Genomic DNA, 26,938 nt, shown 5'->3' with positions numbered 1-26,938 from the left:
ACTTTTACCATCCTCTTTTCAAAGCACTCAGGGTTGCTTATACAGTTATTTCTTCTGTGCTTAAAAAAAAAAAACAACTACACGACAACCCTGTGAAGTAGGCTAGGCAACATTGAGATTCGAACTCGCGTTTCCCCATCACACTTGCTCAAGACGATCCTTTTGCACGAATGACGCTCACACTTCACCTTACCCACGGCCAACCTGACACTGGTACAAAAGCCCGCGCGCTTCTGCTACCTTCCAATCACAAGAAAGAAAGCGCAGCACCGCCACGCGCTCTCGGATCGGGAACCCAGAAGGTGCCGCGGCCGCCTATTAAAACACCTACACCCACCCTTCCCCTCCATAAGGTCCCAGCCGAAGTGCGCCTGCGCACTGCGGGGCTGAACCAGAGAGACGATTTGACAGGGGCGCGCGGGCGCCCACAGACCTTAATTCACCACAAACGAGAAAGAGCGGGGGCGAGGGAGTCTCGGAACGTAAGGAGCTTCGGCGCATGTGCAGGCGAGACCAAGCCGCCCAACCTTAAAAAGGGACGACGGAGGCGCTTGCCGATTGGCTGCCGCTGTGTGGGCCAAGCGTCTTTCCTGGAGCGGCTCGTGGGGTCGTGACCCCGGAAGTGCTGTGTCGCGGCGTCCCAGTGAGGGAGGAAAGGCGGCAATCGGTCGGAAGCGTCGAGCGGCTCGCAGGGGGGAGATGGCCGGGTAGGCGGCCGAGGCGCCGGTGAGCGGAGCGGGAGCCCCGGTTCGAGCCGCGGCGGCTCCCCGCTGAAAGTAAGGCCGAGCTCTGGACTCCAAGGGGCCTCCGGGGGAGGGGCTGCCTCCGGGGGGCGCGAAGCGGCCAAAATACGTTACCCGTGTCCCGATTCCTCCCTTTTCCTTTCCCCTGACGACAGGCCTCCCGACGCTTGACAGGGTCTACTCTAATTCATCGTGCGTTTTAAAACACTTTCCTCGTCGTGTATGTGTACAGTATATGTGTACACGCGCTTATTTCGTCCGTCTGTTTTCACTCAGGACATTTTAAGGTGGCCGGCAAAACGTGAGCGCTCGTCACATTCATATTTATATATATATACACGCGCTGAGGGCGAGATTATACACGGTAATGTAATAAGATGCAGCAACAAATCGATGTCTTCAAAGCAATGGTGGCTGGTACCAAATGACACTAGCCAAGAAGAGAAAGAACAGGTGGCATCAGATTTCATGCTTATTTCTTTCTTTTTAATAAGCCTCCAGAGAAACAGAAATGTCTTCCCGAGTGATGGGAAGTTGAGCCAGGGAATTGGCAGTGGAGGGAGCCCTGCTTAAAGTGAGGCATGGCTGCAGTTTAGGAAACCTCCGGATTGGGGGCGGGGAAGAGGCTTTGGGGATGTCAATGTGGTGCAGCCTAGTTACTTTCTGTCCCTGTTTACGTTCATGTGGCATTGGAAACAAGATGCTGCTTCTTCCCCCCCAAAACCAGGGTAAGAGGGTTTAACCATGAAGAATGAAAACTCCTAACAACATAAACTAAAATAAATCAGTAGGGATTTATTCTGCCAAAAGCTTAAATTATGCAAGTTCCACAACATAGAGACTGTTGGAGTGTGTGCTCCCAGGTCACTGATTACAATTGAATTTTAAAGCACAAACATAAGATTGGAAAACAAATTCTGTAGAAAGGAGTGGGCAGACTTTAGGCTTGTGGAATCTAATTTGTTTTACACTGGTACCCTAAGATCCAGCAACCAGAGCAAAGTGCAAAAGATAGAGCCTTATAATTTTTTTAGTACCAAAACAGACACGAGCTCATGGTCGCTCCACACAAAAATCTTCTCTGGATCCTCTCCCCCTCCATTATTCATTTCAGAAGTATGATTTACAGGAGGAATTATTTTTGTTGTCATTGTTAAGCAACTGTGTGTCAGAGAAATCCTTGCTGATCTACATCAAATGACTCTTGAGAACTACCAGTAGATTGTGATCTACAGTATTTTCTGCCCACTACTGCCATAGAATCTGCAGTGTCCTTAAAAAAGCAACATATTTCTTACTTCTCCCCCTCCCCACCGCCATGGCTATGCTCTTGTCTTGCAGTTTTCTAGAGAACACACCTGCTCTTATTCTTTATCAGGACTGGGGAACCTATTGCCCTTGAAATGCTGCTGGCCTTTCTGATGGCAGTTGGAGTCTAATAACATCTAGAAGGCCACAGGTTGCCCAGCTCTGTTCCGTTATTCTTTCTTTACTGTATTGTAATAGTAGTAATGCTTATAGCATTTTGAATAATTTCATTTGTTTGTTTCATTTAACAGCATAACTTTCTCCCCCCCCCCCTTTTTTTTTGCTATGAGGTTCTCAATCATTTTACAATGCAAATTTAATTTCTTAAGCACTGCATCCATACTTTCACTCTCTCAGTATCCTAATCTTCACTTTGGGACATAAAGTTCATCTTTCCCAGCATCTTATTAGCCTGTGTTCCCTTACATTTTGAAATCACTTAAAGAAAACAAATGCCATCATCCAAGCACTTCATCTACAAGATTTCACTATTTTTTTCTGAGGTTTTGTAAAGAAGGCCAGCATATCAGATTTGAAATTGGGGAAGGTAAAGCTGAGATAATAGTCTGTAACTGATGTGATTTTTCCATTTCACAGCCAACAATCCTAACTACTATGCTTAATTATAAACAAGTGGATTGGTCACTGAGCTTTTGCACCAGTGCTGTGATACATCCAACCATTGCAGATTAATGCACCTGTACCATGTAAGGCCTGGGTGGAGAGGATGTTCTCTTGAGGAAAGTCTATTCAGTGACAACCTCCTATTTATATATATGTTAGATTGCCTACACAGATCCATTTTAACCAGCAGAGAGAGAGAGAGATGTGATAGCTTGTAAAATGCTCTGGGGGAATTGTATAAGCATATGCAACAGGGGAAGAATGACTGTATAGGTTAACCCTTACTGTTTACTTGCAGGAGCTTTTTGGGGGAAATGGCCTCTCCATTCAATGGTCCCACAGCAGTTTCTGATGTAATTAAAGATCTAGACACTCAGATAGCTGTAAGTAAGTTGGCTTGAACTCACCAGGACATAGCATGCTGGCATCATGGTGAGAAGCTGCAGGTGGGCTTGTGGCTTTTCAGTTTTGCTTGTGTGCCAGAACTGAAATGTGCAAGAGTGTATTGTCCTTTTCCACTCAGATTTGAAAATGCTTTGTAGGAAATGATCCTGTCTTGTGTGCTTGGTTAGTGAATATGGTCTCCCAGAAGATGACAAAATTAGTAGAACTGAGTGCTGGAATCTCTCTCCAGCATCATTGCTGTATTGCTCCCTGATAAAGAAGTAATCAATCTCCCTGTTGACTTGCACTTTATTCCTGCCAGCGTTACTCCTCTCTATAGAGATGCATAGGAATGTGGAACATTTTACAGGTGGCCCCTACCCAGAGGAATGTTATGCATCTTTAGTTGGCTTTGTGATGATCACTAGTTGGAATCTACAAACTGTCTTCAAGAAAAGCCTCACATAGAGCACATTACAATACAAGCGGGAGGTCCCTAGAACATGGACAACAGAGGCCAGGCTATCCTGGTCCAGGAATAGCTGCAGCTGGCAAACCAGCCTGAGCTGGGCATAAGCACTCTTGGCCACAAAAGCCGCTTAATGACAAGTTGGAATCCAGGAGGACTCCCAGACTACTAAACCTGATCCTTCAATGAGAATGCAACTTCTCCCAGAACAGGTTAGATATCTAATTCCCAGACACAGGAACCATCCAACCACAGCCCTTCTTTCTTACCAGGATTCAGCATTGATATTTATTGACCTCAATCCATTCTACCACTGCTTCCAGACAGCTGCCCAACATCTTCACAGTCTATCCTGATTCCAATGGAGTGCAGAGATAGAGCTGCATGCCATCAGCTGATGGCACCATACTCCAAATCCCTAGATGACCGCTCCCAGTGGTTTCAAATAGATGTTAAAGAGCATAGGAGATAGGCTAGACACTTGTGGGACCCCATAGTTCAGAAGGTGCCAAACAACGATACCTTACTTACTACTGCCTTTCGGTAGCTCCCCTGTAGGTAGGAACTAAACTAGTGTGACATAGTACCTCCAACTCCCCCGCCCCTGCCCCAAATCGTTCCAAAAGAACACCATTCTCAATGGTGCCAGAAGCTGCTGAGAGGTCAAGGAGAACCAGCAGGGTCACGTTTCCCCTGTCTCTCTCCCGATAGAGGTAATCAATCAGTGCAACCAAGTCCATTTCAGTGCCAAAACCAGGCTGGAATGGATCTTGGGCTGAAAAAGGTTCCCCACTGCTGCAGAAGGAGATTCAAGAAGTAAAGCAATGCAGTGCCAAGTATCAGAAAAGAGCACAATGAATTTGTCAAGAAGAGGCAGCAGAATGAAAAGAACAGGAAGGAATGTAGAAAGACTGGCTAAAATAGGAGAGAGCAAGAGCTGGGAGTCTTGAAAGTAAGGAAAGCAAAGGTTGCATCCATTGCTAAGATGATAGAACTGCCTTCAGTTTAAAAGTTGAATTCTCCCATACTTTGAAGGGCCTTTATATGCATCTGGCAACTGCTTGAAGAGGAAACAACTGCTAAGTATATCTATCATGTGTGCAGAAATGTGTGGAGCCATGCTTGCTGGGGCTGATGGGAGTTGTAGTTCAGCAACTTCGACAACAGTGCCATTTTTTATGACAGAGTAACAATAGCTAGCGTAAACAAAAGTGGAATGAGCCGTCATGGCTTCATGGGCCTGTCAACATACAAACAAAGTGCTGGCTGTTGCAGTTACCAATCTATAAAGGTGTGAATCCGCTAGTGGTTAACTTTACAGGCTATGAGCCCCTGAAGTTCATCTGGCGCTGAGCCTTGCCTTTCCCAGGCATATATCCTTTTCCTCCCTCTGGGCAGGCTATTTTTATCAGCAAACCATTTGTAGCACAAGGTTAAGGATTTGTTCTGGGTGAAGCTGAAAACCCCCCAACAACTTATGTTTAAATTGCCTTTCAACCCTTATTGTATTGAATACATGTTTATAAGGTGGAATGAAGCATTTCAATTGCAGCCTTCTTAATAATTATTGTGTGGATTAATACTAACAGAGAACTTGCTCTTTAAAATAATAACGAAGTGTGGTTTCCGTTTCCTACATATTGACTTCCTTGAATCTTGGGTAGTCCGTGTTCAGCATGGTTTGTGTTTTGATGTGACGTTGGCGTCATTGTTGGATTACAATTTTAAGCAAAATGCATAAGAATTAAAATAACTGCATATGGTAAAATTGCATGCTAATCGCCTGTATATTAAGGTTCAAGAAAATGCCATTTCTGATTCTTGAGAAGTTGGTAATGTTTACCTCTTTAAAATATTTTCTGCAGCTGTGTTGATTGGTAACAAGCTGCTGCTGAGTGGTCTGAACTGAACACACAAGCCAATAGCATTACAGACTGGATGTTGAGAGATTCTGAAAAGAGACTCCTTGAAATTCGATGTTACATCTTGAATGTTTTGGAACGATCAGAAAACACATTTTGGTTGGAATTCAGGCTAGGTTAGCTAAAGTTAGTTCCAAGTGGAATCAATGGGATAAATTAGTCAGGGCTTAAATAAGTACAGTACTTCTAACTTATCCTGGACGAAGCCCTTTGTCTTTTTTTTGGAGAGAACCAAAGAGAAGAAACATTCCCAGAGAAATGCTGCCACTGAACTGTAGCCCTAAGGTATCTTTGCCGCTGGTGGGTTTAAGAAAATAGATATTGGAGGTTAATAGGTGGAACCGTGGATTGATAAACATGGTCCATTTCCATAGTTTAGTCCGTAACAGAAGTATAAACATAACACATTAACGCATCCCAATCTGTATTATTTGAGGGAAATGTCAAGCTCTAGGAAGCTAAAGATCAGGTTTGTGAGGGCGATCTGTCTGCGACATCTGTCACCCCATTGACTGCCAGAGTTGATTCGGCTGATCTGGCTGGCTAGGCGGGTGTCCCCTTCCTCCCTCACCGCTCCATGTGCGTCCCTCTGGAAGCTGCACGCTCGGTGGAAGAGGACGACCATCCCAGACAGAAAGAGCGTACTGTTCTTCTGTCAAGGATGTACGATAGCTGTGCTCCCCTGCTACAACCTCCGAACAAGCATCCTTTAGATAGATTACGGACTTTCATCTATAGCTGGCTATAAGAGGAGCAGTTTTCCCTTTAGCACTTTTGTCTTAGAACTATCAAAAGGATGGGTGTGGAGGATTCTTATGCATAAGCAAAAGTTGTCCAAGAAATACAAACGCATATCTCCGGACACCAGTGGTCAGCAAGTGCCTCATAGTTGCTTTCTGGGCAATCTAGGAAGAGGGAGGGAAGTTCTTATTACCATGGCTGTCAGATCCAAGTGTCTGGGGAAGTGATTCTGACATCCACAAACACAGTTTCTGCTCTGATTTCCACATTGTGATCTGATACTTGGTTTGCATTAAAGTTCTCACAGAACGCAGGCACTGGAAGCTTCCCATGAGGTGGCATAATGGTGACCAGTGCTTTTTTTCTTTAAAAATGTTTAGGGGTACTCTCATTTTCCTACTCAGATTGAAATACTTCCCCTCAATTAGGCCAAACTTAGATTCACAAAATGTTTAGGGGTATGCGTACCCCCAGGAAAAAAGCACTGATGGTGACATAGTTAAGGTGCTTTTCCAGCCACTGCAGAAAACTTGTTCTTCCAAAGGCTTTGAATATCTGAGATCCAGTCTGCTGGGAATTGTTCTAAAATAGGTAATTTATTAAATCGCCTCCGTCTTCTCTTCCTCCTCATTTTAACCCTGGAATTTGTATCTTCTTCAGCTGATTGGTTTGGGCCCACACAATCCCAAGAAGAAGCAAGATCTGGACAAACTCTATGATCTGAAGGCTAAAGCTCAGCAGATTATGAACCAGTTTGGCCCATCTACCTTGATCAATTTGTCCAACTTCTCCTCAATCAAGCCAGAACCAGCCAGCACCCCTCCACATAGCTCCATGGCAAACAATACCACTGTGGCGAAGATGCCAGGGACCCCTAGCAGTGGTGGGCGCCTCAGTCCTGAAAGCAACCAGGTAATGGCACTTGCGATACTGGGAAAGTGAGTGGGGTAAGGTGAGGTTGAAAAATAACATTGGTTGTCTGCTTCTGAGCGTGCCCAAGAGTTGCCAAAATCTCCCTGTTACGTCTTGCAACTTGAAATGAATAAAAGCTTGAGTCTTAGGTTCAGAACCATGTGCTCCATGTGGGGCTAAACTTGAGGTTGGTCCAGAAGCTGCAGCTAGTGTAAAATGTGGCAACTTGACTGCTCACTAAAGCAGGACATCGCCAATATGTTACCCTGCTGTTGAAATAATTGCACTGGCTGCCAGTTAGCTGCCAGGCTAAGTTCAAGGTGCTGGTTCCGGTGTATATAGGCCTATTCAGCTTGGGGCCAGGATACCTCAATACTCACTCCTTATATGTCCAGTCCATGTCTGTGCTCCGCAGGTGAGGCCCTCCTGCTGATACCATCTTACCAGAAGGTCCATTGCACACAATGTAGGAATTGGGCCTTGAGTGTTGTAGCACCTGCCTTTTGGAATTCCCTCCCCGTGAATATTAGATGGGCATCATCTCCTTTGTCTTTTGGTGGCCATTGACCTGGTTGAACTGTACTAATGTTGGTGATCTCTTTCCCCTGCCCCAGATATTAACTAAGAAGAAACTACAGGATCTTGTCAGAGAGGTGGATCCAAATGAACAACTGGATGAAGATGTGGAGGAGGTAGGCTTTTGGGGGGGGAATGAACTGAATGAATCCCTAGTCCTGAATAATCTCAGACCCCTTGGTACTTGCCTGAGCTTATCCTTAGTTGAACAGTGCCACTGGTTCAATCTGATCAGTTAGGAAACAAAGTGGTTTTACTTGATGTAAAGTCACTGGGGATGGTGATTACTTGTTGGAAGAATGTGAAGCTTCAGAAGTTAAATATCATTTCATCCATTGTTATATCTCATGCCGAAACCCATCACTAACATGCTTGGTGCTTCACTGTTTTTGACAGATGCTGCTGCAGATCGCAGACGACTTCATTGAAAGCGTTGTGACAGCTGCCTGCCAGCTTGCACGACATCGCAAGTCCAACACTTTGGAAGTGAAAGATGTCCAGTTGCATCTTGGTGAGTGCCAGTGCATGAGTTGTTTGTTTCATGAAGGCTGCTATAGGTGGCTCTATGTGCCTACTCTCCCCGTGTAGTGAGCCTTTCATGTATAACAGTTCACCAGGCCAGTCAGGCCGCTGCAGTCTTCCTCCATGTGTTAGGGTGTGCAGAAAATAGCCTGTAGTGAACCCCTGCACACAAGGGAATTGCTGTCACATGCAATTCATAAGTGTCCCCTTGAAATTTGTCCTACCGCAAATAAACCCCTAAAATAAAGAGAAACAGAACTCCTGCCAAAACAGGATTTTTTCATTTCTCATTTTGTTCTAGCTCTTAGAAACCAGACAATGATTTCTGCTTACATGATTGAATTGATAAATATTTCTCCTTAACTCTTGTTTCCTCTACCTCTTTTTCTCATCCCCTCCACCCATGCCCTGTTCTTTGATGCAGAGCGGCAGTGGAATATGTGGATCCCAGGTTTTGGTTCTGAAGAAATCAGGCCATATAAAAAAGCCTGCACTACAGAAGCTCACAAACAGGTAAGGAGGGTGTTGCAGCCAGGGGAGAGAAAACACCAGGTGTTTATACTGTACTTTCTAATGTCCACATTCCCTTTCTGCGTGTATGAGAGAGAGAGAGGATGCGCAGTATAAATACTCAAGTACATCACTCCTCCCGTGCCATGCCTTTGGGTCAAATGCATTTCCATCTCTTAACATAAAAACAAAACACACAAACTAGCAGGGGGCCTGATCTGAGTCAGGACTGCAGCATGTCAGGCACAGGTTCACCTTTTCCCTGCACAGTTCCTGACTGAGATGGATCCCCTCCCTACTAAAGCTGCTGTTTGTCCTCAAAGGAAACAAAATACGTGCACCCCTATATTTTTCATCCTGTAGGAGTAATAAAAGCTAGAGTATGCAGAGCAATGTTTTTTAGGAAAAGGGGTGATGAATCAAACCTCCCTGCACTGTGGTCACTATTCAGATTGATGACCCTCCAACAGCTGCTATTTTTTTAATCTAAAGAAACTGATACGGAAATGCAGCCATACCTCATTTTGACTCTTAAGTGGACTAGTTATGTGACTGAGGTATTTGGATACTATGGTGGCCAGGTGAGTGGAAATAGTTTTCTGGGCCCAAAAGAATCTACCTTCCACTGAAACTTGCTGGTGGTCCATTTCCCTGATTTTCACTGTTCTTTTTCTCTCTCTCTTTTCAGAGGATGGCGCTGATCCGCAAAACAACAAAGAAATAATGCTTGGGAATGGCAGGGAGATTAAAATGGCTCTTCTGGGCGGGAAATCCGCCTCAAGCTTGTGGAGTACCCATGACGTCATCCGTGGGATTCTTTTTTAAGGCTTTGCAGAGAAGTGTACCTTTTAACTGTGCAGCAATATCTGACTTTGAGGGGAGACCTGCCAAAAGTCGATAGGCCCTGCCTCTTCCCCCCCACCCCTACTCTACAACATATTTCCCCAAGAGAACACAATTTATCTTGAAACACACAGACTTTATTTTCTGCCTTCAGAGTGATTTATGGTGTAAGTGGTTGTCCAACGGACAGAATATTTTGGTATTTTTGGGAACAGTATTAGAAACAGCTATAGAAGTTTGTTTTTTTTCATTTCCCTCTTACTCTTTGTAATGTTGCTGTTTATAGATATTTGGATTTGTTTTATGAGCAAAGACATTATGACTCTAAAACTAGGTCACAGTATTGGCACGGGCTGTGAAAAAGCAAAGGGCATCAGGGCAAGAGCCAGAGAAAAGGCTGTTCATTATAGGTTGTTCGAAGCAAACATCTCTTTTTCTTCTTTTAAATTCCAATATGGTCCATATTGCAAGTCTCTTTAACTCTTAAGGATGCAATGGACTTCCACTGCATAGCAAAATATCTGTGAAGTTCTGTGCGGATGGTGGTTCTGTTGGAAAGCGTTGGTGCAGTTCCCAACACAGAGAGATTATTATTATTATTATTACTATTATTATTATTATTATTATTATTTTTAAACTGGCAGCATCTGTCTTGTGAAGAGAACAGTCCTCAGTATCCACAGCCCAGATATCAATCTGTGCTCATTCAACAATTGGCTTGCCTCCTATCTCTTCTGTTACCAGGAGAAAAATATAATTGAGAATACTTGCCAGAATACTTTGCTTTCAGTGAGTGTTCCAATACCAAAAGCACAACTCAGGCTGAAAATCAAAATTGGTGCAAAACTGTTGCCTCAGACTTTCATGGATTATGAATGGTGGGTTTTTTTGCTGCTTCTGAAGCTCCTCGCTTGCTGAAAAACTGCCCTCCTTCCTCACTTCCTCTTTGATAGGTTGAACTGTAGCAACAGAAGTGTTGCACTGCCTGTGTTCTGAATGAAGAAGCCACTGCTGACCACACAATCTACACTTTTTGTGTTCTCTCTCTGTGTGCGTAACAGGTTTTCATTAAGCCATCCAGCAGTGGCTATAGAAGCTTATCCTTTTTAAGCAAGTTCTCCACTCATTTAGACTACGATAATAAACAAGTACGTTAATGTTCCCTGTTTTTCAAGATATTTCATGCACTTTGCCCCAGGTAGCATACAATTTAGTGCTTTCCATTAAAAGAAAAGAAAATGGCATCAGTTCATAAAACCACAATGCTTGCCTTTGTAGCATGAGCCATTAGGAATATTCCAGCGTGTCATTTGTTCTTTTAAACTCTTGTTCTAAAAGAGTAATTCTCCATTTGTGAAAACAATTCATCCTTTTGTTTCGCCATGGGATTAGCAGCCAAATGGAATCCAACTGAGGCATATGTCTAAATAATCCAAAATGAATTCTGAAATTGCACCATGGAGGCAGAGGGGGGTGGGGAGGGGGAAGAACCTTTGCTGCAGTTATTTTATGTATTGCATCACTTGAAAGCATCTTCGCCATTAAACAACCAATGACAAGGGCATGTTTATTTATTGTCATCCCCATCCATGATCAGGGATGACGGGACTTGGAAGTCGAAAGACATTGTATTGCCTCAGTAAACCTTTCCCCTTCAAGAAATCAGTACATCCCTCCCCTCCCCATTAGCCACCCAAATTTCTAAGGACTTGCCCCATAGCTGCTGCTGTTTTTCTTATCCCGAGTTCTTCACATGCTGCTATTTTTCTGCATGGTTTTTGATGAAGCTAATACATGGGCTTTTCACCATAAACTGCAGAATCATTGTTTCCCATTGCATATGCATGCTATAGATATTACACATTGGGCTGTTTTCAGAGTAGCCCAGTTGAAATTAATGGACCTCGTCATGCCCTTTAATTTCAGTGGGTGTACTCAAGTAGAAGTTAACTGAATGCAACCCCTTATAACTGCCATGTGCAATGGTGTATAGAGAAATTAACATGTTGCTGTAAGCTTGCATTGGCAAAGTATTGTGAACTAGCCCAAATCCACTTATAGAAGGTCAACAGAAATCAAGCCAACTGTATCACCCTGTCCCAAAAAATAAATTTGAGGCCCTGCTTCACGTAATACCTTAAATTGGGTAGTATATCAGTAGTAGGCTACATGTAATTCAAGTGTGTGGTCCTGATTTTCTCCTGTAACATGCTTTTTCACAACCCAACAGTAAAGGAGGCCTCCTGCTTCAAGCATATGTCCGCCAAGTGTGTTACTGCAAACCACCCAGAAGAATGCAGTTTGGACATGCCATCAGTGAATAGGTGGGTTTCCCAGCATCAGATATGCAGAAAGGTATATTTCCCCTCCCCCACACATGAAATAAATGCACCTACAAACTCAACTCAAGTCCTCACTGTGGCTTCTGCTGGTGCTCTTTCAAGTAAAGATGGTGAGATGATAAATGCAGCTCTCTGGATGAGATGGTGTGTACCGAATACAATAAATGGCATTGGCAAAATGAAAATGATGCTTCAGAGCCTATTCTTAACCTTTGCTATTATAATTAAAATGTATAGTATATGGTTTATCTCTTGGAAAACCATCGAAAACAGTGGAAACTTTTGAATCGGGGGGTTGTAAACAACTAGGTTCAATTCAGAGTAGACCCACTGAAAGTAATGGACCTAAGTTTCTCTTGTCCTTTAATTTCAGTGGGTTTACGTTTGAGTAGCCACATGTGTAGAATAGATTCCTTTAGCTCCATCTTGCATTAGCTATAGACTAACATTGGATACAAGCCTAAGAATTTGAACCACCAGCCGTTAAATTGGATTACTGAGTGTACAGTTTTCGTAAGAGGTGACATCTTAGCAGGGCCTCTGCATATTCTATAGCGGCAACATAAAGTGCAGAATTTAGCATCCTGGCAGTTTATACAGCCTTTAACATTGTAAACATGTAATAAAGACTGAATCTAAACAATTGCTCAGATGTAGGTCCAATGCTGCCTGCTCCCAAGTGTGCATCAACCTTAGTTTTGGAACAATCTGCTCTTTACAACTGAGTGTTCTCCAACATGTTGTCTCCACCACCATCTTTTCTATGCACTGTTGATCTGACATTGCTACCATGGTTCCTCAATAGTGCTTTTTGTTGCTCCCTGTTAAGTCATCTATAAATGCAACATATTTGCTTGATAATGGAAGATGTCCTAGAGCCTGGAAATCCACAAAACAGGCAAGGGAACATTTGCACTGACAAGAAGGCAGGTGCTATCAAAGAATTATAAAGTCTGTTTGGGAATGGCTTTTATTCAGATGCTTGCTTGCCATTATTGTCTGCTTGGGAGGGATGACTGAATTTTGCTGCGCAGCAGGGGATCTGTAGATTACCTTTTACCCACAGGGGTGGGATTTTACCTATGGGAGACAATACCCTCCAACAACCTGCTAACACTTCCAAACTTCACTTCTAACAACACTTTACCCACCCTGCCACCTAAAACTGATAATCTAGTTCTGCAAGTATAAAGATGGCTGTATTTTCCTTTATTTCTGTTCTCTACCTTCCAAGGAACCCATGTGTTTCAATTAGTGCTTGGGACAGATATGAATAACTGGTCGCTTTTGTATTATCAAAGGGGTGGCATTCACTGGCCTCTTCCACAACATGCCTTCTTGCAAACTGTCTCTTTGCACTAAGCATGATTGAACCTAATTCGCCAAAGCACCTCTTCCCATTCCATCCAAAACTCTTGTATGTGGCAGGTTGTACCATCTTCATTTTTTGTAAAGAAGAGTTCTGATTAATCTGGAAGTTTGATCATTACCCAAGTCGTATTGTCTGTGTGACTATAAAAGCCCCGTCATTTTCCCTCTCCCCTTCAGGCATCTCCTTGAGACAACAGGAGTAGAGAAAGTGAATTTGAAATAGTGTTTACTTGTATCCACAGGTCTTCTGTAGAATATTAGGCACCAGTGTTATTTCCTCCTAAAAACAGGTGATGAAAGTGTATCAAGAGTTCTCAAACTGATCAGCCAAAGAGGATAGGTTAATGAAGGTGTTCACAAATCAGGTGGTGAGCTAACATGATGATTACGGTTTAGGCAAGCTTTTCAGGGAGAGCAGGTCCATAATACCTCCACACATTTCAAGCCAGCCTCTTCCGCAGCAGAGGTAGAAACAGGAGATGGCAAGAGTTGGGGGTATGTGGGGGGGAAGCAATAGATGGGTGGAGCAAGGTTGAAACCAGGTAGACCAGGTGCAAAAAATGTTTCCAGATGTGGTACGTGCAGAAATGAAAGGTATATGTTGCAGTAATTGTGAGTATGCCAAAGGGAGCCTCAGATCAACGTTCTCTGCCTTCATTCTGCAAGGATTTTTCTTTCCCATATGTTAGGTTAGCAATAACAAAAGGGAATACACCTTTGCTTATACACCAGCCTATAAAGCTTTTTATAGTCTTCACTGCTTTCTAGATGAATGGCTCATGGGCATCATGCATGGGTTATTGTACAAAAGGGCCCATACACTTTCCCAGAGGCAGTTGCCATTTGCTAGCAGGAACATTTCTTGCCCCCTTCCTGTGCCTGGGCCTCAGGCTGTGCCAAGGGTGGCAGTTTGCTTTTCACCCCGTCCCACTGTTCACTGGGTCTCATTTTCCCGCTTTTCAGAGCCTCGTATATTCCTAGCGTCAAGATCTGGAAAGCCTCCCCCACGTTCCTGTTGCTCTTCGCAGACGTCTCAATGTACTTGGCCTCCAGCAAAGTGGCCAGTTTCTCCGCCTCCTTTTGTCCAACCTTCCTCTCGGCTTCCAAATCGCTCTTGTGCCCAACCAGCACAAAGACAATGTGGTGAGGCTTCACCGTGTCCATCACTTCCTGGTGCCACTTCCGGATGCTTTCGAAGGATGCTCTGTTGGCCAGGTCAAACACCAGCACACCTCCAGCAGAGTTGCGGTAATAGGAACGCGTCACGGACCTAAGTCAGGAAACACAAAGAAGGAAACTCATTCTCACTTGGGTCACCTTCGTACAATCAATCACCTTAGAGCATTATATACTGGGGATGCGGGTGGCGCTGTGGCCTAAACCACTGAGCCTCTTGCTGATCAGAAGGTTGGTGGTTCGAATCCCTGTGATGGGGTGAGCTCCCGTTGCTCTGTCACAGCTCCTGCCAACCTAGCAGTTCGAAAGCATGCCAGTGCAAGTAGATAAATAGCTACTGCTGTGGCAGGAAGGTAAATGGCATTTCTGTGTGCTCTGGTTTCTATCATGGTGTCCCATTGCACCAGAAGTGGTTTAGTCATGCTGGCCACATGACCTGGAAAGCTGTCTGTGGACAAAAGCTGGCTCTCTTGGCCTGAAAGTGAGATGAGTGCTGCACCCCCATAGTCGCCTTTGACTGGACCTAACCGTCCAGGGGTCCTTTACCTTTTTACCTTATACTGGCTTAGTGTTTTTAATCTTTATTGGCATAGTATGTTGCTTTGGACAGAAGAGGGCTATGAATGGAAGAGAACACAAGATGATGGATTGAATAAGGTTTGGAACACATTTTGTATTGTTAAACTCACCTAAGAAGGGCAAGGCAGATTGGCCAATTCCAGAAATTAAGTTGGAATTCATTTGCTGAATATTGAAATATATAGCAAACAATATTACCGCATAAGTTATTGATGGAGCTACATAGTTTGGTTACTGATGTCCAAGGCTTGAATCAGAAGCAACTTGCTGCTGCATTTGATGGGCTTTGACTAGATTTCCCTCAGGGTCCCTACCAACTCTGCAATTCTATAGCACAACAATTTAGGCTTGTGCTAATGGAATAAATGCATTGGATACCATCCTGAGTCATTTTATGTCTGATGTGTAAATTACGTAAACAATTGCAGCATTAGTTAATTATTATCTTAGTGACAAAGTTAGTTAACAAGATTGCATTAAAACGTTATTGAAAACAGCTTTAAAATATATGCCAGATGGAAATGAGTCTTCATGAGTCCAACAAAATCTTTCACAAACAGCCGTTTTATGAGACAGAAGAAGGAAATACAAATAGAGACGCCTTTCAGGAAAGGGAGGAACCCTTCCTATTTAATCAGTTTTGAGTCTACAGAATGAGGAATTACTCATATAAACAGCTGGCGTATGTCTGCAGCACACCTTGGATGCTTCCAGACTTTTTTTTTGGGGGGGGGAGGTGATTCAGTCGCAAACAAACAAATTCAGATCTCACAATTATAGCTGGTTGGGAGGTATTGCACAACAAAACCTGCTTAATCCCCTAAATCAGACTTTTTGCCATAAGGAAAGTAACAAGATAATGGGGAACCTGTAACCCACCAGATGTTATTGGACTCCAAGTGAATTGTAGTTCAGCAACATGTGGAGGACCCCAAGTGTGTGAAAACCAGCCTCATATAACCAACATGCTTAAGTTTAATTAATGCATGAAGGGGTTTTGCCAGGCTTAGCTGGGGTCACTCCCCCTCACCTTGGGAGGTAGTCAAGCCTAGTGTTGTACCACAGTCTACCTGAGAAGCTCAGCATGTAAAGAGGTCTGAGCTGGTTGCTCAGAGCTCATGGCTCTGACAAGCCTTTCTTGAGTTCATAGACCAATAATCTAGGAACTATCACCACTGTGACTAAGCCAAGTTCCACTGCCTATGCAACTTTTCTGAATGCTGTATGGAAAAGCACATGAATCTGACCTTTGGAGTTTGTAGGTAAACCATTTTTAATTCACCAAATGAGTGGCATTTTTCTACGCTGGGGAAGAGGGGAACTTTGGAATAAATTTGCAATGGCATATTTTAAAAGCCTATATTTCCACACTTTGCTGCATATTTTGTGATTTGATATCTCTCACCAAACAGTACTTGTCCCAAACTTTGATCTTGGCATCCAGGAATTCTCTTTTTTACATACCTATTCTATTCCTTACTGCCAAGTTCTTTTCCCCACTGCTGGACAAGTTCCCCATCCTCTCATGTGAAAGCCCTTCAACAACTTGAAGGTGGCTGTCATATCACCTCTTCATTTCTCTCTCCTTACTACAGATAAAACTTCCATTCTAAACTCACCTGAACCGCTCTTGCCCAGCTGTATCCCAAAACTGTAGTTTGATGCGCAGGTCAGGCTCAATCTCCAGGAAGTGAACATAAAAATCCACACCCACAGTTTGATTCATGGACTCAAGGAAGACCCCTTCGGCATAGCGCTTCAGGAGACAGGATTTTCCCACAGTGGAGTCCCCCAACATGATAATCCGGAACTGGTAGTGCCAGAGCGAATCCACTGCCATCCGGAGGCTGGGGGTGAGGGGAGAAGGAAGCTGGAGAGGCAAGTGGGAACACTCGTACAGTGGCACAAACTAGGCACTCCACTCCCCGTGTCAAGATTTATCCAGCCACACGGCCAAGTGGAAAACGCTGTTCTTGAGCTCCGACAGAAGTGGAAAACTGGTTGAGGCTTGTTGTAGGTGAAAGCAGATTGGTCGCATCTGCAGCCTGGGGCTGACGGCTGTTTCATTTCATGTTCAGGCAGGCAGCTGCTAAGCCAGCCTGGATGTTCATAACTCGTCCTTTTTCTGCCCCACCCTGAGAATGTGCAACGTTTATGGGAGGGGAAGCCAGGCAGAGAGGAAGCACATTTCACATATATTCTACGGGCAACAGCACCCTTTCTTCTTTCTGGTACCAAAAAGATAATATTCCTGGTCCAGCAGTCAGAGCATCGGGAGAATACATTAAACCCTTTCAGAGCTCTAATGAGAAAACATATCACTCTCATTAGAACGTATCAGATGTTATCTATGTATGTGTGAGTGTACACGCCCTTTCTCTAGGAAAAGTGCCAAACCTTAGAATTTAGAAAACAAAAACAAAATGGGAGTCTACATGGGTGCATATTTACTTGGAAGTAAGTACCCTTGCATGGGATTGCAGCCTCACTGCCCTTCAGTCACTATTGCTTTCTTTTGTCTGTGCTTAATCTTCCAACAATCAGTTTCATTGATTGTCCACAAGTGTTAAGAGAGAGGGAGAAAAACTTTTCTCTAGTCCCTTTCTCCATGCCATGTGTAATTTTATACACCTCTATCCTATCTCAACCTACCTTTTATCTACTTTTTAAAAGCCCCAAATGTTGCAACCTTTCCTCACACGATCGCTGGATCATGTTGGCTGCCGTTTTCTGACCCTTTTCCAACCACAATATCCTTTTTGAGGAGAGGCAGCTAGAACTATACACACTGCTCCAAAGTGCAGTTGCGGCATAGATCTGTATAACGGTAGTGGCGTAGCGTGGGTTGCCAGTGCCCGGGGCCACATGGAAGGGTGAGTGGGTGGGAGGGAAATGGATGGAGTACACATAAGGAAAGATGAGTTGTTCCGTTTTCTGGAAAGGTCACTTCCTGGTTCATGTGGGGAAGCCATTTTCAACAGAGCCCAGAGACAGAAGAGTGCAGCTGTACTGAGGCAGCATCAGATGTTGAAATTTTGCTCCCCTAACCATTTTACGTCCCTGGGGCCCCCTCCCCACCACGCTATGCCACTGTATAATGGTGTTAAGATATTGGCAGCTTTGTTTCCAGCTCCTTTCCCTAGAATTCAAATTGTATTACTGTGCAGAAAAAAAATGCAATACAGTGGTATCTCGGGTTACATATGCTTCAGTTTACATACGCTTCAGGTTACACACTCCACTAAGCCAGAAATAGTGCTTCAGGTTAAGAACTTTGCTTCAGGATAAGAACAGAAATTGGGCTCTGGCGGTGCGGTGGCAGCAGGAGGCCCCATTAGCTAAAGTGGTGCTTCAGGTTAAGAACAGTTTCAGGTTAAGTACGGACCTCCGGAACGAATTAAGTACTTAACCTGAGGTACCACTGTATAAGAAAAAAAAATAGAAGCAGTAAAAATGCAGCTAAAAATCAATACGAATATTTAAAGCCACCTCCTGCCTTCAATCACAAATCCGCAGACGTATTGCAGACCACCTTAATGATGCTCGTGGACCACTGGTGACGGGTGGTCTGCAGCATCAGGACCTCTGTGCTAGGTACATCAGGTCATGGCCAATATCCTCATGCAGGACCAACAGCAGCTGTCTGGTTTGCAGGAAGCACATCCCAGGTAAAGGCAGGAAGACCATCTCGGCACATAGAGATTGGGCTTTAACTAGCCACCATCTACAGGAGATTTCTTACCCTCCCTCTTTCCCATCAGCTCTGGCCCTTAGAGGTACAGTACTGCATATTCCAAGGTTCCTTTCTGTGAGGCCAGTTCTCCAGTGTAAAAGAAAAAGACAGCTCTGGTTTCCAGGGGAGATGTGTCAAGGGAGACATTCCTGGCATGGGTGTTTCTTCTTTTGGGCTGTCATCAGGCTGACTCTCCTGTAGAAGTTCTACTACAGGAAAGGTTCAGCTTAGTATGGTGACCATTTTGGTGCAGCACAGTTCTGTCCCCGAGGTGCAAAATAGCAAGTGAAGTGGGGAGTATATTTTATCCAAACTGCCCTAGTTGTGTGGAGGCTTTCCCCCTGCCCTCATTGCTGGATTAAGTCAGTGCAGATCAGGGATTTGGAAACAGAAGTAACCACCCAGGAATTAATTTAAAGCACAGGTGACATGAATCTCCTTCCTCCTTGTCATCCCGCCCTGAAGTCTCAAGCATTAAGATAAAGGAGCGGGGCTATCAAACATTTTGCGCTGGCCAGTATGTAAACGCTGCAGACTAGGCAGAAACCGTGGGGAGTCTGACTCATACGTCCAAAAGTGTTAGAATGAAGTCGTGGGTATTGTAAGGAGATTCCCCACAAAACCTTGTCAGTCAGGAGGTTAACTATATAGTATCAAAAACAAAAAGGGCTGAGAGCTGCCTGAACAGGAATTAAAGGAGTTCCACAACTTATTCTGTGGAAAGCTTTAGTTATTATGTCTATTATTACATTTACCTTTTCTCCAAAGAGCTCAAGATGGTATGCTCTCCATTTTATCCTCAGAACAACCCTGTGAGGTAGGTTAGGCTGAGAGACAGTGACAGGCCCAAAGCCACTCAGTGGGCTTCATAGCTCAGCAGGGATTTGAACTCTAGTCTCCTAGGTCAGCACTCTAACCCCTACTCCACACTGCCTCTCTCTTTAGACACATTTTCCCTCAGAAACAAGCAGGGGCAGTGAACTGTTGGGGCAGAGACCACAGTTGAATATTTCCCAAATCTCTCTCTCTTTTGAAGCCACTGGAAGAGAAAGAGCAGAATGTTTCTTTTTCAGGAGTCACCTCTTTGTCTCAAGTCTCCTGTCTCCAAAGCCCCGAGGGGGTCAGAGCAGAGTTTTTCAAATGGCAACAGCAGAAGAACCTGTTTGATAAATAAATAAGAATTGCCTCATGAATTCACGAGGATTCAAAAAGGGGTTTCCCATCAAGGATGACTTTGTTATATTTATATTCAGAGGTGTTTTCAAGGGCAACAGCAAGGAGACTCTAAGAAGCTTGCCGTTTAAATAAATAAGAATTGCCTCATGACAAATTTGACCCAGCTCCATGCCCTTGCTGCTCTTCTTATCTTTGAACTGGAACTTCCTCCTGCAGCTTCTAAAGAACTAACTGCACAACTGATCATTGCCGCAAGATGGGCAGACAGAACCCTCTCTGGGAAGATGCTGAGGGAACGGACGCCTCAAATTTGGCATCTCATGCTGATGGGGGGAAAAATCGACTTAAGAGCAAGAAGGAAAAACGCCACAATGACTCTTACAAGGTTTGAATAGACTTTACTTTGTATGCAATATGGGGCAACCCAGTCAGATGGGTGAGGTATAAGCATATTATTGTTATTGTTATCGTCATCCTCTGCCACCTGCCGTTCACAGGAATCTAAACACTCTTTGTCCTGAGCGGGGTGAGGACACAAGTTAGGGGATGAATATGCTTGTTTGTATTGCTTTGGATATATGAAAAATTAATAATATTTTTATGGTAGGGGGAGAATTGCCTCATGAATCTATGAGGTGTGGAAGGATTCCCCCAGCAGATGGCACTATAGCTGCCTTGGTTCCTGGTGATGTGATTCATAAAATAAATAAATAAAACTAAAATATGAGTTTATCCTATATAAGTCTCATGAGGTTGGCGGTTCGAATCCCCGCGACGAGGTGAGCTCCCGTTCTTTGGTCCCAGCTCCTGCCAACCTAGCAGTTCAAAAGCACGTCAAAGTGCAAGTAGATATATAGGTACCGCTCCGGCGGGAAGGTAAACGGCGTTTCCATGCGCTGTTCTGGTTCGCCAGAAGCGGCTTAGTCATGCTGGCCACATGACCCGGAAGCTGTACGCCAGCTCCCTCAGCCAATAAAGCGAGATGAGCGCCACAACCCCAGAGTCGTCCGCGACTGGACCCAATGGTCAGAGGTCCATTACCTTTACTTTTTAAGTCTCATGAGACTTCAACCATTAATATGTCACTCTTTTTACCATGGTTTTCAGATCTTTTGCCTAAATAATCCCTTGAATATGCACCTCGGTAGGGTGTGTATGTCTCATTATGACCCTAAGCCTAACAGGTACATTAATTTCAATAAATTTCTACTTTGAGCAGGGCCAGTATCAGATACAACCCTATGAGTTTAATTTGCAGTATTTTAAGAATTAAATGATAGCTTTAGTTTACATTAAACTTACTATAGAAAAGTGGCATATAGAGAAACTAAACATCAACCAGCAGTATGACTTTATTTTATTGTTTTGAAATCAGCATCCTTGTTTCACATTAAAATGGGCCTCTAGCATTCCCAGCATCCCCAAGTCATCTACTCAAGATGAAAATCTTTCTTTCTTTCTTTCTTTCTTTCTTTCTTTCTTTCTTTCTTGTATTCTCAAATACAGTGGAATGTTGACTCTATCTAAATGACTGAACTCTGAATATCCTTGCACCCATTATCATTTTCCCACCGCAACTATTAACAGATATTCCCCTTACAATTTCTCAGCTCTTTACACAACAAATTATGCTTAACTTTTCTGCAGAACAACTGAAGAATACGCTCTCATAATCTGAACATTTCAAAGCAATTCAGATGCATTTTAGCAGACCACTTGCATTGAAAGGTCAATGTAGCAAGCTTTTCAGCTGCAAACAACTGTTTTCCAGATTCTCTCCTATCTGCTCGGGTGCTATCCAAACCATCTTTGACTCCCTTGTCTGTTTGGGTATCTCTGGTTTCCATACAGCAGAGGTGAGCCGCCAGTGGCCACAGGGCCAAATGCAGCCTCATTTCCAGTAGGTGGCAAGAGGGGAAAATGAAGGCGGGGAGGGGGTTCATCACTTGGGCTCTGGCCTTAGAATCACAGAATTGTAGAGTTGGAAAGGGACCCTGAGGATCATCTAGTCCAACCCCCTGCAATGCAGGAATATGCAGCTGTCCCATACAGGGATCGAACTTGCAACCTTAGCATTATCAGCTCACTGATGACTCCAGCCCTGCCCATCATCAGTATGCGTCCCGCAACAGTCTTGAATGCTGATGAGTGAATGTCACTTTGAGGGTCCAGTCATTGAGGTCCTCTGCAGCTTGGATCTCAGAACCTTGGCTATGAAAGAGTTCCACTCATTTCTCCTCTTTAGAGGCCACCCACTGCCCCCTTCCAGCCACATCTCACTCCTTGACTTTGGTTAGCAATTGCATTTTTCTTGCGGGGCCTTCTTCCTTCTCTGAAGACCGCTGGTTCTCTTCTTATGGATCACCTTCACACCATCCCACCCTTCCTGCAGGTCAATCTCCTTGTTTCTCAGAGCATCGTAGATAGCATTGGTGATGGTCGCAAAAGCCAAATCTATATTGAGGTTGTCCTTGGCGGACGTTTCAATAAATTGCGTGCCCAAAGAAATGGCCAGTCCCTCTGCTTCTTCGACTGTGACTCTGTTCATTGACTGAAGGTCACTTTTGTGGCCAACCAAGAGGAAGACGACCTTCTCCATAACACTGGTCACTTCATGGTACCAATCAAAGATGCTCTCAAAGGACCTCCGGTTGGTCATATCGAAGACCAAGAGTACACCCACTGCATTCCGGTAGAAGGATCTGGTGATGCACCTAAGAACAGAAGCAGCAGATTAATTAATTTAACCTTCTTCCAATATATCACGGAGACTTTCTTAAAGTCACTTGTCAAGTTACCAAATGCCAACTCTTCATAACCATGTCCAGGACTTTGTTCTGGAGCAATGATAGTGACAAAGTATCTTCTGAGATGTAAGCACAGAACTCCCATTTGCCTTTACAGATATTGCTAAACTACATTAGCAAAACATATCCACAAAGTCTTCAGAAATTTATGCTGAGCAATGTCAATTTTATAGTACAATGTAGTCTTAGTGCGGGAGGAAGAATTCTGCCTTGAGCAACTTGGAGAAAAGGCCTGATATAAATGTACTGAGTAAAATAAATAACATATACTCACATAATTTTCCTATGATATCTAAACCACCTTTGGGACATTGCTAAATTCTTAGCCACAGCATTTACCTTGAGGCAAGGAGTTCCATGGTTCAGCTTTCCTCAAGCTAAGCACAGACATGTGATGTGGAACAACTCAACCTCTCTATTTTAGGCAGAATTTGATTAGAGAGGCTTGAAGTGGAGAAGGCTTTTTCTTTTATATTTTTTCCTTCCCACTGCCACATGTTTCTCAAAATATTTTTACCCATCTCTTACCATTTCATTTCCCTTTCTCCTTCCACACTCAGCTCAAAAAGGAAAAAAACCCTGCCACTTTCTTCCATCCCTTCTCTCTGGCCCTTTTACATTCACTTCTTCATACTGTAACAATTTCCTCTCTTATTCCTTCCTTTCTTTTTCCCAATTTGTTTATTGATAAATATTGACATTTTATTTCAGTTTCTAATTTCCTGAAACATCTCCTTTCCTTCCTTACCTCCCTGCCATGCCTTTATCTCCCAGTCCAGCTCATGGCTAATGGCAGGGTAAGCAAGTGAGGAGACTCCTATAGGATTTACAACCACATAAACAAGCAGAGATTCTACATACAAATCTTATCTCTGAAGAGGAGCTGATATGACAGTGCCATTGTTTGCAGTAAAATTAGCAAGAAAAAGGGAGTTGGTAAGGTTGTGTCAATAACTGAGTGGATCAGTAAGCAAGGTCAGACATATACATTCCAAGGAGATATGATGGCCTCTGGGATTACTTGAGATCAATGCCCTCAGGCTTCTAGTCACTGAATGGGATCAATTTCTCAACTCTGCAAAAGAACAATAACAACAGACAACCTTGAAGTATCCCCCACCCCACCCCACAGCACAACACTCAGCTATGCAGTACCCTCCCTTCAGCTGTTTTTCTCAGTGATTCTGTGAAAAACACAGGGAACTTTTGTGCAGAGTGCCAACAGAAATCTAACCAAGATTGCTAGAGGGAGTACAGAAAGCAAAGTTCATTATTCAGCCCAGAATGATTCGCAAATACTCATGATTCTCAAAGATATGCACAAACATCTAGTTTCTGACCAAACCCAGAGACAGCTTAAAGCAAGCTGGTGAGATCAGTGTGGCATAGTGGTTAGTGCAGAGCTTTCCAAACTGTGTGTCGCGACATGTTAGTGTGTTGGCTGCAGTGTGTTGGTGTGCAAACACTCCCTGCGCTCCTCCCAGGGCTGGAAAGGGGTTAGTTTAACCTTTGGTTTGCTAGTAAAAACTGTGTCGCAAAATGATGCATGTCTAAAAAGTGTGTCACCAACACAAAACGTTTGGAAGGCTCTGGGTTAGTGTGTCAGTCTAGGACCAGGGAGAGCAGGGTTCAAATCCCACTTGAGCAGGAAGCTCAATGAATGACCAGGGGCCGGTCATTGCCTCTCATCCTAACCTACCTGTAGGGATTGCTGTAGTCATTAACTGAGGGGGGGGGTGAACCACGTACACCATTGTGAGCTCCCTGGAGAAATTGTCTCAGATTGCTCTGCAAAACCCTGTGTCACCTGAATCAATGCCCATGGGATGACAACACACTAACCATCAGCAAAGCACTGTACACATTCTAAGTAATGATATAAAGATTCCTTTGTGCAACTTTGAGGAGCTGTGCCTTTGCTGCTGGAACTTTTTTCAGTACCACATGAGCTCAATTATCCACTACTTTCTTGCTTAGGAACACCAGGCTTACTTGGGGGGTGGGGGAAGGTTTGGTCCTCCAGACGTTGCTGGCCTGCAACTCCCATCAACCCTTGCTACTGCTTGGGGCTGATGGGAGTTGGAGCCCAACATCTGGCAGTTTCCCCTTCCCTGGTATTGATGAATAAATGAAGCCTGAGCTGAACTCACTGCCCAGCCTTCTCCCCCTGGGATGCAGGTCCCCAGTTAATCCCTTCCTTGTTCCTGTAGTGTAGGGTGTTTCCTGATGCCAACCATTTCCTAAGATCTACAGATAGATTGGAACTAATGTGTTCCCTAGCTGTTTCCGGGGTTGTCATTCTTTTTCTCCTGGCCTAATGTGCCTTACAGGGTTAGTGTGAAGAGAGGGTTGCCATATTTTGAAGAGCAAAAAAAAGAGAACACATTTGCTTCTAGTTTTAACTATGGATCGCTATGACGACTCTCATTTTACATACCTATGAAAAAGAGGGTGTCCTGGGGAAAAAAGAGGACATAGGGCTCTCCTTCCTATAGGAGGAAAGGTGTGACAGGAATGTGCTAAATGCTTATTTCCCCCTCCCTATTCCATTTCTATTTAATTTCTTAAAATCTCAACTTAATTGCCAAGGATAACACTAATTTTTTTTAATAAAAAAAATAGAAATCCAGTAGGGGGAATAAGTGGGGATGAAATATGTGGGGAATGAAGACAGGTGGTATCTGTGGTGCAGCTAGGACATTTTAGACTCTGGACATAATGGCCTTAAAAGCTCCTCCTATCCCTCCTTTACAGACAGGGTGATACACTTAGGTTACTTCAATATGTAGTAAGCCAACCCGGTGCTATCCCCTGACCCGCCACGCTCATGGGACCCTGAATACCTGCCTCTAAGTCCTTCCTTCATGGCACCACTGGCTGGCATTCCAGCAGAATCGCCAACCTGGCTGAAATTAAATGCAGGGAGCAAGGGATGATATGGACACGAAAGGTCTATGCACCAGAATGGATTGTTGCTAACTGAGCAGTAATGTGATTGGCTTCCAGACCTTATTTCCAGGGCAGTAGGGAAAGGAATTTAGAAAAGGGAAAGGTTTTGGACTGGTAAGAAGCATGTGCATCTTCCCCCACTCATCCTTTGGTCCTACAAGGACTTCCCCGCCTCACCTGAACCTCTCTTGGCCAGCCGTGTCCCAAAGTTGTAGCTTCACCTTGATGCCTGGAGGCAGCTCCATCAACTTGCTATAGAACTCCACGCCCACCGTGGGGCACGGGGATGGAACGAAGCACCCCTCCGTGTAGCATCTGAGCAGAGACGTTTTGCCCACCATGGAGTCGCCCAGCAGAAGGATGCGGAATTGGTAGTGCCAGTTGCCATTTAGGTTACGGACCGGAGGCGTTTGCGCTAATTCCATCTCAGGAGCTGCTTCCATGGTGGAAGGAGGCTCAGAGGAGCAGTGAAACAGAAGCCTTCATCCAGGGCAGTGCTCAGGAGAGACTGGGACCTCCGAGGATCTTGTCCTGACAATCCTGACTGCAGCAGAACTCCAGTTTGATTAGGAGGACTCCAGCCTGATAGGATTAGCCATCTCCCACCCACTGCCTTCAGAACAAAGAGAAGCCAACATCTGTCTGGTTTGAGAACAAGACCCTCTTTCCACACCTCTTTCTGCCCCACCCACAACATTCCCTTAGATACCATTGCCTCTCTCCCACAAAAGCAAGCAAGCTTCTGTATCAAATCTCTGTCAAATGCAAGGAGCAAAATGTATGTATGTGTATATATGTTGGGGGCAGGCGACAGAATAGCCTATCAAAGCAATTTCCCTGCTTCTCAAGAGAAAAAGGAACTCCAGTCATAAGAATATCAGCCCTCTGCAATATAAACTGCTGAATCAGATCCCTGTTTTAAGAATGGCGGAACAAAACTGCATTTATCTGTGAAGGCCGTTTTTAGCTCTGCAATTGTTTTTTTAAAATATGTATTTTGCACACTTTTATTGTTGCATGTATGGTTTGTTGCATTACAATTTTAAATTGTTGTTCGTCACTCTGAGTGGTGGTGCACGGGCATTAACAAGGCAGGACAAAGATATATATGTTTCCTGTAGGACAAATACAATATAGATTTTGCACTGAGTACAGTGTGTCTTGCCCACTTGCCCAAAGTATTATTATCAAGATCAGGAATTTTAACCATGGAAGAGACAAGAGCTACCATTGATACCCATATTATAAAGG

General features: G+C 44.1%; 3 protein-coding genes across 5 annotated transcripts; 1 reads left to right on the top strand and 2 right to left on the bottom strand.

Moving 5' to 3' along the window:
* The first annotated feature begins 539 nt into the window (after window positions 1–539).
* Window positions 540–12,081, top strand: TAF12 (TATA-box binding protein associated factor 12). 3 transcript variants are annotated; one of them, XM_081016552.1, is made up of 7 exons: window positions 540–776; window positions 2,974–3,058; window positions 6,852–7,103; window positions 7,718–7,795; window positions 8,076–8,190; window positions 8,626–8,714; window positions 9,400–12,081. In XM_081016552.1, exons 2-7 carry the CDS (start codon window positions 2,990–2,992, stop codon window positions 9,433–9,435), a joined length of 639 nt encoding a protein of 212 aa, XP_080872678.1. In that variant the 5' UTR covers window positions 540–776; window positions 2,974–2,989; the 3' UTR covers window positions 9,436–12,081. The 3 variants fall into 3 exon arrangements, with proteins under 3 accessions (XP_080872678.1, XP_080872679.1, XP_080872680.1); XM_081016553.1 differs by lacking the exon at window positions 2,974–3,058 and having other exon boundaries at window positions 550–776; XM_081016554.1 differs by lacking the exon at window positions 540–776 and having other exon boundaries at window positions 3,044–3,062.
* A 1,009-nt stretch (window positions 12,082–13,090) lies between these two features.
* LOC308483020 (ras-related protein Rab-39B-like) lies at window positions 13,091–17,151 on the bottom strand. The gene is made up of 2 exons (XM_081016551.1): window positions 16,642–17,151; window positions 13,091–14,537 (listed from the first exon to the last, which is right to left on the bottom strand). Exons 1-2 carry the CDS (start codon window positions 16,860–16,862, stop codon window positions 14,114–14,116), a joined length of 645 nt encoding a protein of 214 aa, XP_080872677.1. The 5' UTR covers window positions 16,863–17,151; the 3' UTR covers window positions 13,091–14,113.
* Window positions 17,152–21,162: 4,011 nt separating this feature from the next.
* RAB42 (RAB42, member RAS oncogene family) lies at window positions 21,163–26,681 on the bottom strand. The gene is made up of 2 exons (XM_081016512.1): window positions 25,865–26,681; window positions 21,163–22,645 (listed from the first exon to the last, which is right to left on the bottom strand). Exons 1-2 carry the CDS (start codon window positions 26,128–26,130, stop codon window positions 22,225–22,227), a joined length of 687 nt encoding a protein of 228 aa, XP_080872638.1. The 5' UTR covers window positions 26,131–26,681; the 3' UTR covers window positions 21,163–22,224.
* Between the last annotated feature and the right edge of the window lie 257 nt (window positions 26,682–26,938).

The sequence above is a fragment of the Podarcis pityusensis genome, assembly GCF_964106645.2.
Source record: "Podarcis pityusensis genome assembly, chromosome: 8".
Classification (NCBI taxonomy): Eukaryota; Metazoa; Chordata; class Lepidosauria; order Squamata; family Lacertidae; genus Podarcis; species Podarcis pityusensis.
This window is presented reverse-complemented; position numbering and strand designations above follow the sequence as displayed.